The sequence below is a fragment of the Protobothrops mucrosquamatus genome, unplaced genomic scaffold (genome assembly GCF_001527695.2).
Source record: "Protobothrops mucrosquamatus isolate PMUCROS unplaced genomic scaffold, P.Mucros_1.0 scaffold_59, whole genome shotgun sequence".
NCBI classification, from domain to species: domain Eukaryota; kingdom Metazoa; phylum Chordata; class Lepidosauria; order Squamata; family Viperidae; genus Protobothrops; species Protobothrops mucrosquamatus.
Window position 1 is genome coordinate 421,769 of NW_015386135.1, and position 18,788 is coordinate 440,556.

The 18,788-nt window shown below is 41.2% G+C and overlaps 1 protein-coding gene across 1 annotated transcript; it reads right to left on the bottom strand.

The window, feature by feature from the left end:
- Positions 1 to 1,348: 1,348 nt before the first annotated feature.
- On the bottom strand, positions 1,349 to 9,590 carry LOC107284209 (RNA-binding protein Musashi homolog 2-like). Its single transcript, XM_015812234.1, has 6 exons — positions 9,485 to 9,590; positions 8,923 to 8,963; positions 8,295 to 8,376; positions 7,551 to 7,635; positions 3,437 to 3,478; positions 1,349 to 1,408 (listed from the first exon to the last, which is right to left on the bottom strand). The coding sequence occupies exons 1-6, from the start codon at positions 9,544 to 9,546 to the stop codon at positions 1,349 to 1,351; spliced, it is 372 nt and encodes a 123-aa protein (XP_015667720.1). The 5' UTR covers positions 9,547 to 9,590.
- Between the last annotated feature and the right edge of the window lie 9,198 nt (positions 9,591 to 18,788).

Below are 18,788 nucleotides of genomic sequence, written 5' to 3' on the forward strand. Positions count from 1 at the left end.
AAAACAACTATTCAGTCATCAAGCATATATTTTCTTGAACTTCCATTAAGGAATAAAATGTTTCAATCTAGTTTACACACTTAATCAATGGGCGTAATGCAGAAATGCCTAATCTTTTCCATGCTTGCAGCTTTCAAGCATCTTTTCCTGTCCAATCAGGAGGATCCTTACAACTTTTTGCCATTTTCATTTCATTTTGTCCTGCTTGTACCTTTTGTCTAACTTCACAAAACCTGTAAAAACCAATGTCACTTGGAATGAATCAGCACCACCCTGAAGCACTGACATACCTTAAAGCTTTTCAAACACATTAATTCAATTTATGCCAAACCACAATTATGGACTTAATAGAATGATATAATCCCTTCTCCCATAAACAGAAAAAAGGGAGTAAGACTTCCATCCACTTTGGATTGACACCTTTTCAAAATTAACAAGCCACACACATAGCTTTATTCTAAAGCAGTGATTTTTCAAACTTGGCAACTTTAAAATATATGAACTTCAACTCCCAGAATTCCCTAGCCAGTAATGGCTGGCTGGGGAATTCTGGGAGTTGAAGTCCACACATCTTAAAGTTGTAAAGATTGAAAAACACTGCTGTAAAGATTCCTGACACCACAGAAAGAAGACTAAATTATTATGAAAGTTCAATACAAAAGCAGGTCTTGAGAAATGGATTCCATTGTGCTGGATGTTTCTAACAAAGATCAGACCACCATTTATCTGGGTTGGGTTATTCCATCACTTAGGGAGTTGAACCTTATGGTACATATGGATTCCAAACTTTATTCTTCTGGAAGCATTAACCAAAATTTGGGATTTAAATGTTGGTTAGCCAAAAGCTGCGTTCTTACATACTAAGCCAAAATCTAAGAAACCACATAATGATTTAGTGTGATGTCTTCACTTTTTGTTGTCTCTTTCCAGTACATATTTCAAAAATGGTTTGGTTTGATGGATTAATTACATCATCAAATTTTCAAGGTAGGGATACATACTGAATTATTTTGCTTTCACTGAAATAAATTTCACTCTGTTTATTAGCCTACGTCTATATTCCCCTAACTAGTTTATTTTGCAGAATGGCTGAGGGAGAAGGCTCTTTATCTAAAACACTGTTATTGCAGCTTCATTATTATTAATTCTAAAGAAAGTAGAATTATTCCGTTGCACTTCTATGGCTGACATTACTATAGTTTAGGGACGTAAATTTGCCATTTTAACAGATGTTTTACCCATTTTAGTGAGGGTGACAGCATTTACCGCAAAGGATGTACTTGAAAAAGAAACCCAGAATATTTTTTTAATTCGAAAATATGCATCGACATGAGTACAACAACTCTTCTTAGTCACTATTTTCTCTAGTAGCTGTGTACTTTAAAATGTGCACATTAACTATAATCTCCTACAGGAATATAACAAAGGTTAGGAACTGGATTTCAATATTTGGAATTCTCTGCAGTCTTATTACTAATGCTTTCTCTGCTGGAGATCAGTTGGATCCACTGCTGTTATCTACATGGCACCACTTTAAGATGTCATTCTCTGCCCTGGCATTTCAGAGGGTTGTGTAGCGTGTTTGTATACTGTTTTAATACTTAAATTGTTTTAATGTGGTGTTACCTTGGGGTTTATTGTATTGTAACTCTGTCTAAGATGATAAGCAGATTTTCTTAGAAAACACTTTGAATACATAAATCATACAAACTCTCCCCCCCCCTCAATAAAAAGTAGAGGAAATGGCAGTCATTTTTTTCCCTTTAAAATCCCACATTCGGAGGTGGACGTAAGGCAGCTAATGAGTTCAAAAATCTCTACCTTATTCCTTTCCAGATCAAACTTTTATACCGGTTCCAGTTTTTGAGAAACATTCTGGGGGAGTGGGGGGGAGCGGTCCCTTTCTATCCCATTTTGACACTTGGGCAATTTGTGCTTGTACTATTATACTCCTTCCTCTTACCCAGGCAGAAAGCAACCATAAATAACTCCATGGAAAAAAAAAAAGTCAGTATAAATTAGCATGGGAACCCTGCAGATTCAAAAGGTCGGGCAACGTTTGCGTGGAAAGCTGGGAAGAAGAGGAAAACAAAGTCAAAGAGAACTTCAGCAGTCCTGCAAATGCTTTACTCTGATAAACGCTCCAAATTCATTCATGGTTGCAGACAGAAATTCTAAGAAAGGAACATTAGGTGCTTGCAGATGTCCTTGAAAAGGGACAGTCCAAATATCTGCTAGTTACATTCCCTCCCTCCCTCCCTCCGTTTCATTATTCCCACTTTTCTTCTGCTCTTCTTCCTAACCCAACAGGACACTGAAAAACTACCCCATGCCCACTACTACAGATCAATTAGTCTTTGATGATTACTTCCCTCCAGGAAAACAGACGAGAGAGATCAACTAAATGGGAGTTTTGGCCCAAGTGACCACAGCTAAATCAGTCCCAACTGCAAGGAGTCTCCAAACTTGGGGGAGATGCATGGTTAACACTCGTGGCTCCAGAAGGACAATGTCAGTTTGTATTTTAAAAAGAAACTCATCCCACGGACCGAAAACAGTTGCTCCGTGTTAAAACAACATTGTGATTTAAGGGGGGGGGGAGAGGAACCTAGCAACTACCTAACCCAGACAGATAGCCAACTCTGAAAGTTGGCTTTGCAGCCACCTCCCCAACCGGAGGTAGCCGTTGGACAAAAGCTGTTTTGAATATGACCGAGATGTCCTTGCAAGCAACCCACAGCATAATACAAGGCAGCTCTAAGAGTTGGGGGTGGGTGGGGAGGAGAAAATAGGTCACTCATCCAATCAAATTTAAGACCTTTTGTTTTCAAAGCCTCTTTCTTTCCCGTCTTTTTTTTTTTCTTTCTCAAAAGCTTCGGACCCTCCTCACCCCAACCCAAAAAAAAGCTAGTGAATTAATGAACTAGCCCTATTCACAAGTTATGCCCAAGGGGGGAGGAAAAAAAACAGGAGAAGGGATGAGCAGCCATTTCTCTTTTGCACCAAGAAAAACAAACACGGTTCTACATTCATCACTCCCCCCCCCCAAAAAAAGACAGAAAGAAAAGCACACGCTCAACTTCAAACCCTTCTAGCTTTGTCAATACACCGCAGCTGCTCAGCGTAGCAATATAGAAAACACCCACCACTCCGAAAGACTTGTTGTTTTTTAACCAGGCAATGCCAAATGACACAGGACCCATAAGGAGTTGATTACCCCTGGAGTAATACTTTGCTCACAACTCTCTGGCGTTTCTCACCAGTCTTAAGATACACAAGGCATGGCATGTCAACCTTTAAGGAAGAAAAAAAAATATCTCTTCTGTTCCATTCCCCCCCACCCCACTTCCATCTTGCTTCCCCCAATCTGCTCTAACCAGCAACTAATGCAACTCACAGCATGCCTTAAAATTCATTATTGATTATTCTTTCTTACCTTAGGTTGAGCTCTTCGGGGAAATGCAACTTTGGGGTCAATCTGCGGGATGGGGGGTGGTGGAGGGGGGAGAAATGGAAAGCAAGATCATTTGCATATTTTCTGTAGAAAGGCAAAAAAAACCCGTACAACTGAAAGACTGCGCTGAATCATTAATCCTTCATTTCTCAGGTATAAGATTTCTTGCAGAGGAGCTAGCGGGAAAAGTCGTAACACGCAGAACAGAAAGGAAAACAGCATGTTCAGTGACTTAACTGTTGGGAACTTTTAAAAAGTCTCCTTCCTCTTTCCTTCTTCAAACAAGTACTAATTCGATCGTCCAATCCTGAATGTCAGACACAATCTGCCTTATTATTAAATACATTATATGTATTTAAAAATATGAATATGAATATGAATGACATTTTGGGGAGAGGATTATTCAGTCCATTTGTGTTTATTTTCTTTTCTGCTGTTAAGGCCTCCACAGTTTAAGAGACATTTAAATAGCAACTGCCTCTTTTAGGGAAGTTTTTTATGGCTGCAAAAAAAAAAAAGTTGAATGATTGGATCTGATTTTGTATTTCATAATTAAGATACAATGGATACATGATTTCAAGAACCTAATACAAAGTTTGCATGTTTAGATTTTTACCAGATGTAGATTTCCTTTTTAAAAATAATCACCTGAAGGCATATTGATTTTTTTGTTATTTTTTTTTAAATAATAGACTGAAGGAACTTAACAAGAGAGAAATTTTTCTAAAGTCCAATTCAAAGAAACTTAACCATAGAGTCCCGTCTTTCGGCATTCTAAAGCCACAAATTTATAGCTGCCACATTACAAAAAAAATGACTTGCCAACAATATGTTGAAAAAAGTTAATAAAATTTCAAAGCTACAATCAAAATACTCCTTATCAAAGCGTAAGCTCTACAGTGAATTATACATTTGTTTCACCTCAAGTTCTCAATCTTAATGCTATTTGGCTCCAAATGCTGGCTAAAGTATTTTGAAATGAAAAGTACAAATAATTTTATTAGACACTCTTGAGTAGCAATTTGGAGAAAGGGAGTAAAATTTAGATTGAACAGAAGTAGAAATTCTCTCAGCCCTTCATAAATTTTTAGAACTAACTTTACACCCTATAAGCATGTTAATATTTTAGAACTGAATTTTATTTTTAATGGTTTCAGCCTCTTCACCAATGAAAAAGGTAGTGCTGTTCTAACTGAAATAAAGGGGAATGTTAAAAGTTCTTTCCGAGCACAATCCTATATATGTATCCCTAGTAATTGAGCAAGTCCATAATAATTTTGTAGTTTCAAAAAAACTAAAAAAATAAACTTAACCCTTCTGCCAACTGTTAACTGCCAACTTCTAAACTTTTGTTTTCATCTGGAAAAGAGTCTTAACCAAACTTTTGCTATAAAGAGGGTTTTGTGTTTTTTTCAAAGTGTCTCTGGCAGGTAGAAGAAAACCTTTGCTACTTGCATAGGAGATGATATATTCAAAGAGCTATCATTTCACTCAGAAATCTTAGCCTGCCCATTAGGAAGGCAATTTTGCTTGTAATAAAAGTTTTAGAAAGAAAAACTACGTACCTGAGAAGTGATTGATTATATCATCGTAACAGTTCATCAAGCATACACAGAAAACTCACAAAACTTTCATCTAGAAAGCTCTTCTTTTCCTAGAGAGTAACATCCAGTGGTGGGATTCAGCCAGCTCGTACCACTTCGGCAGTAGCTAATTTTTTGTTGCCCAGGCCCAGAATGGACTTCCGGAAGCGGCATCCACACAGAGAACCGGTTGTTCACATATTTGAATCCTACCACTGGTAATATCCATCTACATATATACTCATCACCAGCTAGAATATTTGGCTACCAGAGAAACACAACAGGTGTAGATTTCCCACTGTCCAAAACATTAAATGTGCCCGAGGGGTGGCAAATAAACATCATACAGCTGTCATATTAACTCCCCTTAAAGTTTTAGCTGTTACTTTAAAAAGAAAAGAGGTGCAAGATGAACGCAGCCATTTTCCAGAAATTTACCCAAGGAAGAATGGATATTATCTAACAGATGGGCACCTTTTCAAAATTGGAAGGCACTCCCCACCTTGCCAGCCTGATGCGACCCCATTCAGCAGCTCTATGCCTGTTGTGCATCCCTATGAACTATTTAAACAAGAGACAACAGAAAAAAAGAGGCTACTAAAAATAAACTTAGTTAGGTACAATGCTACTTACTGTATCTACAAGTCCTCTAGGAAATGACTAATAATAACACTATTTCTGATACCAAATGGCCATTACCTAAACCAAGCCTCTAATGTAACCGTAAACAAGAGCAGGCAACTTCCGTGTCAATAGCAAACCGAGCCGTTTCCTGTGCTCAGCGTTGAAACAGGGTCAAATGCTAGCAATACTAAAGGACAAGAAACTATCAGAGGTCTAACAAGGCAAAAAAAAGTATATTTTATGTTTTGGCTGTTGTTTTTAAACAGTGATGAGAAATCCATTTCTGAACAAACCACTCAGAAGCGTTCGCTCCCACATCCAAAATCAAAGCAATGCCATTTCATCTGGCTGGCATCACAGTATGATAGGAAGTTTCCTATAAGTATTTCCAAGCTTTCCACTTTCGACTCACAAAAGTGACCAGGGTAACTAACTTCAGATGCAAAAACCAGGGTTTGTTCACATAGTTTGCTAACCTCTCCTGGGCCCCCTTCTTCTCTGTTGTCCATTTTATAGGACAGTATAAAGAAGTTCCATCCTTTAGTTTGATCTCTAAGTCCGCCCTCCCCCCCCCAGTGCACAAAAACAAACAGCCATAAATTATCTTCCAACAATTATATCTTCTTGGAACAATACATTTAATAAGTTACCTGCCTGGATTTTTACTAAAACTATTTTAGAATTGATTTCTCAGGATCGCTCCTGAGGCTTTGGAAGCTTTCTCTCCCCCCACCCTGAAATAATTGGGGAATGTTTAAACATGAGTCGCATGTTCAGACAAGCCCAACAGGACACATACCCAAAGTTATTAGAATTTGGAGGGAGGGCAATAAAGCTAAGCTTCACTTAAGGACACTTTTAGACATAATAATCTCATTTATTTTAAAAGAGATTCATATAAAGCAAGGCTCGGTAACCTTAAGACCATAATTTCTCCATAATTTCTTGGTTTAAAGGATAATTTTACACACTTCCCTGCAAGTCAAAGTGTTGTAATGATGAAACAATAACCATCTTGAAACTAAATAAAAAACAAGCTTCTGCTCACAGTTTAAGAGACAAATTACTTTTTATTGGTGTCTCTTTAAGCTACGGAATTAAAGTTGCAACTAATTAAAATTGGCCAAATACAAACTTCCTTTCTGATGCTACAGAAGAGTTAGGATATCATGCAGAAATGGAAATATAGTGGCAGGAAGATGGGAGTATCAGACGATTAATCCCCTCTTAAACCCAAAAAGTATTTTTTGCAATAGAAAAACTTGGGATATGATTCAAAAGGAACAGAAACGTGTTGCAATTTTCCTTTGAAAGGGAGCTCTTTTCACTTGTTGCAATGTCTCAAAATGCCCTTTTCTGTTAGGCAAGGAAAAAAATAATAACTTCCTCAGTATTCTAGAAAGGAAGGCTAAGGAAAATAATACTCTGACAATCTAAAATTGCCCTGAAGTCCCCCTCTTTCAAAAAAATAAAGTAGCATCTTTCTAATCTCTCAAGAAGCTTCTCTAGTTATTCTCTTCCACTACACAACTTGGATAGAGTGTATGTTTTTTTGCAAACTAAATAGTTTAAGCATCAGTTAGCAGAAGGAAAAATAAATAAATACAATCAAACTGAACTGTCTTGGCCAACTAGTTAATATTTGAGCAAGGATGATTTCTTTTCTTTACAATATATAATGGAAACATGAGCTTCCATATCCTGCAAGGTAGTGTAGCATTTCTTTGCACAATTATTGCAGTATTAATAACCTACCACAATACCCCTTCGAACAGACCCAGCCAAAAGGACACTGTCTCTTTAAATGAGCCTGTCACAGTCATAATATTGCAGGAAATAATGGAGACATTAAACACACACACACACCAATATCACATTGTGTAACGTACCGTCTTGGAATCTAATTCATGATGAGCTTGAGCTAATACTTTATCAACACTTGCCGGATCAGCAAATGTAACGAAACCAAACCCCCTGAAATAAGACAAAGAAGAGCTGATGGGGAAAAGGTACAGGAAATACTAAGAAAAGACAATAAATACATTTAAGATGCCCAATAAGACACAACCTAGATTCTCATATTGCTCTGAATCAAACCATCAGTCCTTTTCAGAAAATAGATTAGGGTTAAGGTGGAGTATAAAAAAAACTTATGCGTGCTTCAAAATCTAACTCCTTTTCCACCTCTCAGTGCACGCATACAAAATCTTGCCATCTTCAGTTCATGCTTTGTTTAACCCAAAAGTAGAAAGCTGTAGGATTGGCTCTTTTTACTAAAAAAAAATTATATACTTTGGTTAGCCGAACAAACAGTTAGAAGCAAGTTTCTCAAAATGAGACTCTCCAGAACCCTTATTTAATTTAACAGGTTTCCACTAGCAGAAAACATAAATTTCCCTTCTCATTTCAACATCTATATTTAAGACACAAGAGTTTCAAAGACAGAAACTCTGTCTTTGAAACTCCTGGTTTCAAAGTTTTTTGTGAAGAAAAGCCAAAGGTTTTTAACTGCCTAATGTGCCTTAAAGAACTGCTAACACTTATTCTAAGCACACAGACCGTGCAGCCTTCCATAAAAATCACAGGAAAGGGAGAAAACTTTGATTTAAAAAAAAAGAGGACAAACGGTTTACCTGGAGCGTTTTGTAGTTGGGTCCCGCATGACCATACATTCTCTAATGTCTCCAAATTTGCTAAAATAATCTCTAAGATTATCTGCGGAGCAGAAAAAGAGAGCGCAGAGAAAAAAAAATGAGGATGGGAAAGAGAAAGAGAAGAAAACAGAAGCAAGTGTTTAAAAAACGTATCTGCATTAAAAATCAGCCACTAAGAAAGGGAGCTACATTTTCAGAGTATAGAAAGGGGGACAAATGGATGACCTGATTTTTTTTTTTTTTAAAAGCAACTTTTTTTCCTCCCCCCCTCTCTTGAGCCTACCACCCCTCAAAAGTGCGCACACACAAATTTAAGGTCGAATAGAGGACTTGGAAAGAGAAGTGTTATTTGGAGCACATAAAGGATCTCACCAGCTTACTCTGGTGCAGGATGAAATATGGTTTCTTTACTTGTGGGAAAGAGTGCTGGGGGGGGGACGTAAGGAGGGGGGGGGAGGAAGACACCCAATGAAACTGACCTGGGATAACAACAAAGGCTCTATCAAAGGAGGCTGGGCTAGACAGGATCCAGAGGGAGTGGGAGATGGGGCTGCCCCCCACCCAGCGCACACACCCACCCACCCACCCACCGGGTCCCCCCGCTTACCTGGGGAGGTCTGCCAACTCAGGCCGCCAATAAACATTTTACTGGAAGAAGAAAACAGAACAGAGTTAAGCAGAGATGTCAGATCGGCCATTTTGACGTGTAACTTACAAAAGCTAAAAGGAAGGGAGAGGTGGAAGGGGGGGCGGCTTGGGGGGGGGCGAGGGAAGCTAAGCCTGGCTTGGGAGGGGGGGGAGAAGAAGAAGAGGAGGAGGAGGAGGAGGGGGAGAAGGGGGAGATGGAGAGAGGTCGGGAGAGAGGGGGGGGGGGCAGACCCAGGCAAACGGACCCAAGGTGAGTTAACTCCGAGAGAGCGAACGAGCGACGGAGAGAAGAGAAGAAGAAAAAGAGCCGGCAAAAAAAGAAAGAAAGAAAGAAAGAAAAGAAAAAGAAGAAAGAAAGAAAGAAGAAGAGCCGCTGCTCGGTTCTCCCTTTCGCCGGCGCCGCGCCGCCTGTTCCCTCCCTCCCCTCCCTCCCCTCCGCGCTTCTCCCACCAGTTTTGCCCAAGCGAGCAGGGGTCCCCCGCGCGCCCGCCAAAGTGGCAAGGCCGGAGGAGCCAACTTACCCGGGGTCGTGCTGCGAGTCGCTGGGGCTGCCCGAGATGGCTTGACTCCCATCTGCCTCCATGACTGCGGCCACGAAGGACGACTCGAGCCCGCGGAGAGAGAGGGGGAGAGAGAGAGAGAGAGAGGGAGGGAAGGAGAAAGAGAAACAAGAGAGACCCCCCCCTTGGTAGGACCCCCCCACCCTCCCCCCGGGTTCGTTTCTCCCCTTCTTTTGGCCCCCTTCCCTCCGATCGCTCCGCTTTCTTCTCTTTCCTTCTTTCTTTCTTTCTCTCTCTCTCTCTCCCTCCCTCTCTCTCTCTCTTTTTTTTTTGTCTGCTACCGGTGAATATTACTGGCTGGTGGGGGGGAGAGAGAGGGAGAGAGAGAGAGAAGCCGGCGAACCAGCCAGATCCTTTCACACGTGGGATCAGCTTAGCTTAGCTCAGCTCAAGCGCCTTCCTTCTCTCCCTCCCCCCTCGCTCCCTTTCGCTCCCAGCCATCGTCGCTCCGCGCAGCCAGCCTCGCTCCCTCCCTCCCTCCGCCCTCCCTTCCTCCTCCTCCTCCTCCTCCCTCCCCCCCCGCCGCCAGAACGCACGTGGGGCGGAGTTCTAGAACGTAGAGTAACCCATTCGGGGGACGTCACAAGCCGCCGAGGCCCCGCCCCCTTCGCCTCCTTTACTCCCGATTGCCTCCGCCCCGCCCCCCCCCCCCACGCGGGAGGGGAGAGACGGGCGAAGAGATTGAAAGAGAGAGAGAGAGAGAAAATTCTCCACCTCCTCGCCTTTCTTTGCGCGCGGAAGACACGTGCGCGCGCGCTCCCGCGGGCGCGCGTACCCACACATACATGCACACACACAAACGTGTGTAACCGCTCTTGTATGTGTGTGTGTGTGTGTGGTTTGTGTGTGTGGTTTGTGTGTATATATATATATTCCATTTCACACACACCCCACTTCATCGTGACCTGGATGCTTCGGCTGATCTCTAGCCGTGCGCTGCCGGGCTGCCAAGCCGGGTTGTGCGCAGAAAGAAAGCGAAGGGTTGGGCAGTGCCAGTCCGTCTTTCTTTCCCCCCCCCTCCCCCCTCTGACCCCATTCCTCCATGGAAACAGGTTGGCAAGATTTAATTTCCAAAATCCCTATTAAAGCTGGCGATGCCTTGATGAGGCCACCGGAAAGCTTATTGGATAGCGCTTCGAGGTTTCTGAGTTTCTCAAACCGGGTCTGTCAGCCGAGGGGATTTTCTGCTTTCTTGCTTGATGGAGAGTTCTTGAAAAGTCAAACGCCGGCATGTCTTTTTTCAGAAACCTCTGGTTGGTCTACGAAAACCTTAAAAAAAAAAGTCAAACCAACTAGGGAAGAGAGAGAGAGACTAAAAAGGGCTCCTTCTTACAGCCTAATTCAATTCAATTCAGACTACAGCTGGAAGGGACCTTGGAGGTCTTCCTGTCCAGCCCCTTGCTCAAGCCGGAGACCCTATATCATTTCAGACAAGTGGCTATCCAGTCTCCTCTTGAAAGCCTCCAGTGATGAATCACCACCACCACCACCAACAACAACAACAACAACAACATAATATAATAATATAATAATAATATAATATAATATAATATAATATAATATAATATAATATAATATAATATAATATAATATAATATAATAATAATTAATAATTAATAATTAATAATAATTAATAATAAAGTTGGAAGGGACCTTGGAGCTCATCTAGTCCAACCCCCTGCTCAGGCAGAAAACCCTATACCTGCCACAAAGAAGAGGGAGTAAAGCTATTTTCCAAAGCACCTGAAGGCAGGACAAGAAGCAACGGATGGAAACTAACCAAAGAGAGAAGCAACTTAGAACTAAGGAGAAACTTCCTGACAGTTAGAACAATTAGCCAGTGGAACAACCTGCCTCCAGAAGCTGTGAATGCTCCAACACTGGAAGTTTTTAAGAAGAAACTGGACAGCCATTTGTCTGAAATGGTATAGGGTTTCCTGCCTGAGCAGGGGGTTGGACTAGATGACCTCCAAGATCCCTTCCAACTTTATCATCATCATCATCATCATCATCATCATCATCATCATCATCATCATCATCATCATTATTATTATTATTATTATTATTATTATTATTATTATTATTATTATTTCAGAGAAATGGCTATCCAGTCTCTTCTTAAAAACTTGCAGTTGTTGGAGCATTCACCGCTTCTGGAGGCAGGTTGTTCCACTGGTTAATTGTTCTAACTCTCAGGAAGTTTCTCCTTAGTTCTAGGTTGCTTCTCTCCTTGGTTAGTTTCCATCTATAGTTTCTTGTCTTGCCTTCTGGTGCTTTGGAAAATAGGTCGACCCCCTCTTCTCTGTGGCAGCCCCTCAAGTGCTGGAATACTGCTATTGTGTCAACCCTAGACTAGCCATACCTAAATCCTGCAACCATTCTTCATATGCCCAACTAACAGAGACCAGGCTTGGGAAAAAACCACACAATTGTCCCTGCCATAATATGATCCTCTTTTTTTGTTTGTTTTTTTTTAAACATAAACCCAGGAAGTTATGGCAGCAAAAGAGTTCAGAGAGATCTGTTATTAATCTTCAGAAATTCACAGATCACCTCATGTATTAGGTTGGGCTATTCTTTAGCTGCAAGTACTCCATGGTAGACTGCCCCTAAGCTAGGGAGTTCCCTATTATATAAAGATCCCAAGGGACTCAAGCCAAGGGTTTTTGAGAAGCAAACAGGATGAAGAATGTTTTCTTTTGCTTTGTTCCTTTCAACAACTACCCCAAAGAGTAGCCAACAGTCATGAAGATTCATGTTTTATTTGATTGTCAGCTGTATGCCTCCTTTTAGACTTAGATATTTAAAATCCCTACTTGAAATAAAAACCCTTGTTTTTATTGTCCTATGTTGTCCTGTTTCCTCTTGGGCTCTATCATGCAGGTAATCCTCGACTTACAACAGTTCATTTAGTGACCATTCAATATTACAGCCGCACTGAAAAAAAGTGATTTGTGACCATTTTTCATACTTACGACCGTTACAGCAACCCCATAGTCACAAACATCAAAATTCAGAAGTTTGGCAACTGACTCATATTTATGAAGGTTGCAGTGTCCTGGGGTCATGTGACCACCTTTTGCAAACTCCAGACAAGACAAGTCAATGGGGAAGCCAGATTCACTTAGCAACTGTGTTACTAACTTAACAACTCCAGTGATTCACTTAACAACTGTGGCCAGAAAAGTCATAAAATGGGGCAACATTCACTGAACAACTGTCTCACTTAGCAACATAAATGTTGGGTCAATTGTGGTTGTAAGTCAAGGAGTACATATATACAAGGAGTCCTTGTTTAGCATTCACAAGTGGGACAGACAGCTTGGTCATTAAGTGAAGTGGTTGCTAAGTGAAACCGCAGCTGTGCTTATGATCTCACCTTTTTCAGTTTTCCTTGGTTTTATAGACTTACAAAGGTCATAAATGTAAAGAGTGGGAGCAAAATTACTTTTTCATCACTGTTAAAATTGTGAATGGTCTCTAAATGAAGTAGTCACTAAACAAGGACTACCTAAACAAGGTTTCCTGGTTGAGCAAGGGGTTGGACTAGAAGACCTCCAATGACCCTTCCAATTCTGTTATTCTGTACATTCAGCTAAGAATCTGTTATACTGAACAGATTAGATGATCATTTAAAGGCACTGTATTTATCTGAACATTTATCTTTGCATTTAGCACATACGTATTTTATTATTGTATTTTCTTTTACCTATTTTATCCCCGAAATAGACCTTGTATTTTACTTTTATGTTATTTTTTATATGTTTATAAGGCATATAATCAGTCAATAAACTAACTAGTTATCCAGATCTAGGCATCTATCTATTGAGACTCAGAGCTATTGAGGGTTTGATCCTCCAACAGTTTGGCTAATCTCTTTAAAAGCCATCTAAAATTCTAAATCAATAATCACAACCTCATCTGATAGCAAAACATCTACCCTTTCATTCTGCTTTATGCAAATAGGTCTTTCCTTTCTGCATCATTTTAAGTTCAAAGAAAGATTCAAAATTCTAACAATTTCAGATGGAGAGTGACAGAGGCTCTTTTTCTGAGCATTTTCTGAACAGAGCATGGTTTTATATACGTTTGTCATCTGACAAATCTCACAACACTGTATTCCTTCTCACTGATCTGCTGTAGACTACAATCATTTTCTTCACCTTAGCCACAATTTATTTTCTGGGAATTTCTCTCCTCTTCAACCTAAGCAAGAAACAGGCATGAGAAGGTGAGTTTGACTTGACGAAGACTTCACTTTAAGCAAGACATCCTTGGGAATTTTCAAATTTAACTCCAAGCTGCAAAACTGACTCTATTTGTCCTTGACTGAGCTTGAAAAGAATGCTTACTACTTGATTAGTACCAGTCTGGTTAGTCCTGGGATAGGATGCCACCAGGAAATCCAAAGGCTATACATAAAGACTTGAAAGTTGAAAAAAATCTTAAAATAAGTAATCTTAAATCTTAAAATACTTAAGGATTGCCACAAAAAAATCTCTATGTACTATCCAGTTTGTCTAATAACCTACGATGATGAACTGCCCCTACCCTCTGGAATGAACTACCCCCCGAGATCCGGATAATTCCGGATCTCCTTACCTTCCGTCGCGCCCTCAAGACATGGCTCTTTCAGCAAGCGGACCTGACCTAGGGCGGATTTTATATTGGGTTTTAAATATTCGGAAGACGCAACATTAAAATTCGGTTTAATTCGGTTTTAAGGGGGGGATTATATATATGTTCTGGTTTTAAATATGTTGTGCGCCGCCCTGAGTCCCGTCGGGAGAAGGGCGGCATATAAATTAAATTAAATAAATAAATAAATAAATAAACTTGTCATTCCCCAGATATTACTTTTTTTATTATTGTTTTATTTTTCCCCCCCAAAGTTAAAATACAAAATAAAGAAAAGAAGAAAAAACAAACTACAGGTAGTCCTCAACTTACAACAGTTTGTTTAGAGACTATTCAAAGTTTCAATGGCACTGAAAAAAGTGACGTATGCCCGTTTTTCACACTTACAACTGTTGCAGCATCCCTGTGGTCACGTGATCAAAATTTGGATGCTTGGCAACTGACTCACATTTATGGCAGTTGCAGAGTCCCAGGGTCATGTGATCACCTTTTTTGACTTTCTGACAAGCAAAATTAATAGGGAAGCCAGATTCACTTAACAGCCATGTTACTAACTTAACAACTGCAGTGATTCACTTAACAACTGTGGCCAGAAAAGTCATAAAATAGGGCAAAATTCACTTAATAAATGTCTCACTTAGCAACAGAAATTTTGGGCTGAATTGTCGTACGTTGAGGACTACCTGTAATAACCATGAGACACTAATAATAAAGATAAAAAAGCCATATGTACAAAAAATGGGTAACAAATAGTAAATATATCATTCACACTGACATTAAATATAAAAAGATACATACCTGGCTAGAAAAGATATTTGGGAGAACATGTAGATTTTAAACCTGAACTTTTTTTATTAGGTATAAATGCCAGAAAAGACTAACAAACAAAGCTTATATTTGATTTTGCATGTCACAACAGTGGCAAGAATTATATTTGCGAAATACTGGAAAAATGAAGGAATACCATCAGATGAAGAAATAATTTAAAAAAAAACCTAGAATGGGCAGAGATGGACAGACTGACTATGAGACTGAAAGAAAAAGAAGAAACGGAATATTATCAAACTTGGGACTTATTTTATCGATGGCTAGAGGAAAGAATAAAGGATTAGGAATTAAATATGTATTAGCGAATGTAAATTCAGACAGCACGTTGGTTGAAAAATTATTACTGAATGTATGGGGAGGGGGAAACCTAATAAAACTTTTACAAAAAAAATAAATTAATTAAAAGGTCCACTGGGTGAATGCTGACAAATATATCAAAAGTATCTGATGCGTTTGCCTCCCCTTACATAATAGATTCTTTAGACATTACTGACCTATTGTGATGATATCTGGGAATGGACTTGGGATACAGGAAGAAGAGCTACAGGCTAGACCAGGGCTAGGCAACCTTGGCTCTTTTATGATTCGTGGACTTCAACTCCCAGAATTCCTGAGCCAGCCATGCTGAGGAGAAAGGGAGAGGTTTCCATTCTGAGCCATGCCGGCTCAGGAATTCTGGGAGTTGGAAGTCCACGAGTCATAAAAGAGCCAAGGTTGCCTACCCCTGTCCTAGACCTACAATCATTCATTTAGTGGCTGTTCAAAGTTACAATGACACTGAAAAAAGTGACTTATGACCAGCCCTCATACTTATAACCACCTCAGCATCCCCACGGCCATGTGACCAACATTCAGGAGCTTGGCAATTGGCATGTACAGGTGGTCCTCGACTTACAACCATTAGTTTAGTGACCGTTCAGTTACAATGGCGCTGAAAAAAATGACCTATGACTGTTTTTCATACTTACGACCATTGCAGTTGTCCCAGGGTCACGTGATCAATCTTCAGACTTTTGGCAAGTGGCATGTACTTACAACGGTTGCAGTGTTCCCAGATCGTATGGTCTCCTTTTGCGACCTTCTGACAAGCAAAGTCAATGGGGGAAGCTGGATTCACTTCACCACTGTGTTACAAAGTCAATACAGGAAGCTGGAGAATTCCTGAGCCAGCCATGCTGAGGAAAAAGGGAGAGGTTTCCAAGTTGAGCCATGCTGGCTCGGGCATTCTGGGAGTTGAAGTCCACGAGTCATAAAAGAGCCAAGGTTGCCTACCCCTGGGCTAGACAGTCATCGTGCAAAAGATATCTCAGCCCACGGAAGGAAAAGGGGCGTGGGAAGCAGCTCAGAAGGGACCTCCTTGTTTTCTGGAAAGTAAAAGTGAAGGAGGGAAGAGGTGCTTTCAGATTTGCAAGACTCTGCTACTATAACCTTACAAATAAAGATAGTGTTCGTACTCACAGTTGCTACTTTTGGTGTGGACTACCGATAGTCCTCAACTTACGGCCACAATTCAATCCAAAATTTCCTTGCTAAGCGAGACATTTGTTAAGTGAGTTTGGCCCCATTTTATGACTTTTCTTGCCACAGTTGTGTGTGAATCACTGCAAGTGTTAAATTAGTAACATGATTGTTAAGTGAATCTGGCTTCCCCATTAACTTATCAGAAGATCGGAAAAGGGGATCATTTGACCCCGGGACATTGCAACTGTTATAAATACATGCCAGTTGCCAAGCGTCTGAATTCTGATCACATGACCATGGGGATGCTGCAATGGTGATAAGTATAGAAAATGGTTATCAGCAGTGGTGGGATTCAAATATGTGAACAACCGGTTCTCTGTGTGGATGCCGCTTCCAGATGTCTGGGCCTGGGCAACAAAAAATTAGCTACCGGTTCTGCCGAACTGGTGCAAACTGGCTCAATCCCACCACTGATTATAAGTCACTTTTTTTTCCAGTGTCATTGTAACTTCCATCGGTCACTAAAGAAATGGTTGCAAGTCGAGGGCTGCCAGCAACTCAAACGCATGTCATAATCTCAGGGGAGGCCACAAAAAAGGAGTTGATGAGGGAGCCTCCATGGTCTATGGCAGTGATGGCGAACCTTTTAGAGACCGAGTGCCCAAAAACTGCCCCAGCCCACCCCCGCTCTGCCCCCCGCCCTGCCCCCTGCCCCACCCCACCTCTGTCCCCTGCCCCGCCCACTCGTAGGGCCACCCACCACCTCCACAGCCCGCCACAGCCCGCCCAGGTGGCCCTGCAGCGCCATGTTGGCTACGGCCTCCGCCCACGTCCTCGCTGCTGGTGAGGAGGGGGCCCTGGGGAGAGGCGGGACTGGGGCGACGACACGTGTGCCCACAGAGAGGGCTCTGAGTGCCGCCTCTGGCACACGTGCCATAGGTTCGCCACCACTGGTCTATGGCTTCCAACCCCCGCAGGGCCCTAGAAATTGTGTTGAACTACAACTCCCAGGAGTCCCAACTATGATGCATGATAGCAAGGAATGCTGGGAATAATAGTTCAGTAATATTGAAAAGCCATTACTTCCCCAATTCTCCGGCTTTTGTTCATCTAGAATTCCTAGTGCAGTTGGATATTCGTCAGAGACAAGTGGCCTAGGAGCAGAGAGCTGAAGAAACAAAGGCTTGCTGGATATTCATTCATTCATTCATTCATTCATTTCTATGCCTCCCATCTCTCCTATAAGCGGCTCTGAATATAATTCTGTCTAATATCCCAGTCACTTTTTTGGCTGTCAATTCTCAGTTTTTTAAAGTGTTTTTTTTCTATTGTGCATTCGGGAATACACATAGTTCTCGACTTACAACTTGTCACTTAGCGACCTTTTGAAGTTACAACCTTGGGGCTACTTATGACCCAAATTCAAATTTTCAACAGTCAGGCCCCCTTCCCCAGTGACATGGCTGAACTTTGAGTGCTTGGTAACCAGGCCTCATTTACAACCATTTACAGCATCCTGCCATCACATGACTGCATTTTACAAGTTTTGCAGAAAACCGGCACGTCTGGTTTTTGGCAAAACTGCACCTATAGTGAACCATTGGTTCACTTAAAAACTGTGGTGTTCATTTAACAAATGCAATGACCGCTTTATGACTGCTGCATTCACTTAACAACTATTGCCCCCCCAAAAAAGGTCGTAAAATCAGGTTGGTCACTTGACTGACCCATTTTATGACCTTTACAACTTAGGACCATAATGGGCAGGCTCCATTATGGTCATATGTCCAGTCTCTTCTTAAAAACTTCCAGTGTTGGAGCATTCACAACTTCTGGAGGCAAGTCATTCCACTGATTGATTGTTCTAACTGTCAGGAAATTTCTCCTTGGTTCTAGGTTGCTTCTCTCTTTGGTTAGCTTCCATCCATTGCTTCTTGTCCTGCCCTCAGGGGCTTTGGAGAATAGCTTGACTCCCTCTTTTTGGGGCAGCCGCTGAGATATTGGAAGAGAGACGTGGGGAACGGAATGAAGGATAAAGCCACATCAGGATTGTCCTAGTGGACAATCATTTAAATAGGAGCCAGCAGTGTGCTGCAGCTGCCAAAAAAGCCAACACAGTGCTAGGCTGCATTAACAGAGGGATAGAATCAAGATCACGTGAAGTATTACTACCACTTTACAAGGCCTTGGTAAGGCCACACTTGGAATACTGCATCCAGTTTTGGTCACCACGATGTAAAAAAGATGTTGAGACTCTAGAAAGAGTACAGAGAAGAGCAACAAAGATGATTAGGGGACTGGAGGCTAAAACATATAAGGAACAGTTGCTGGAATTGGG

Excerpts from the sequence above, each read along its gene's own strand:
- LOC107284209 (XM_015812234.1), bottom strand. The coding sequence starts at position 9,546 with ATGGAGGCAGATGGGAGTCAAGCCATCTCGGGCAGCCCCAGCGACTCG. Across the intron at positions 7,636-8,294 it reads CCAACTACAAAACGCTCCAG|GGGGTTTGGTTTCGTTACAT; the intron begins GTAAACCGTTTG and ends GTCTTATTTCAG. Across the intron at positions 1,409-3,436 it reads CCCGAAGAGCTCAACCTAAG|GAGATTATAGTTAATGTGCA; the intron begins GTAAGAAAGAAT and ends ATATTCCTGTAG.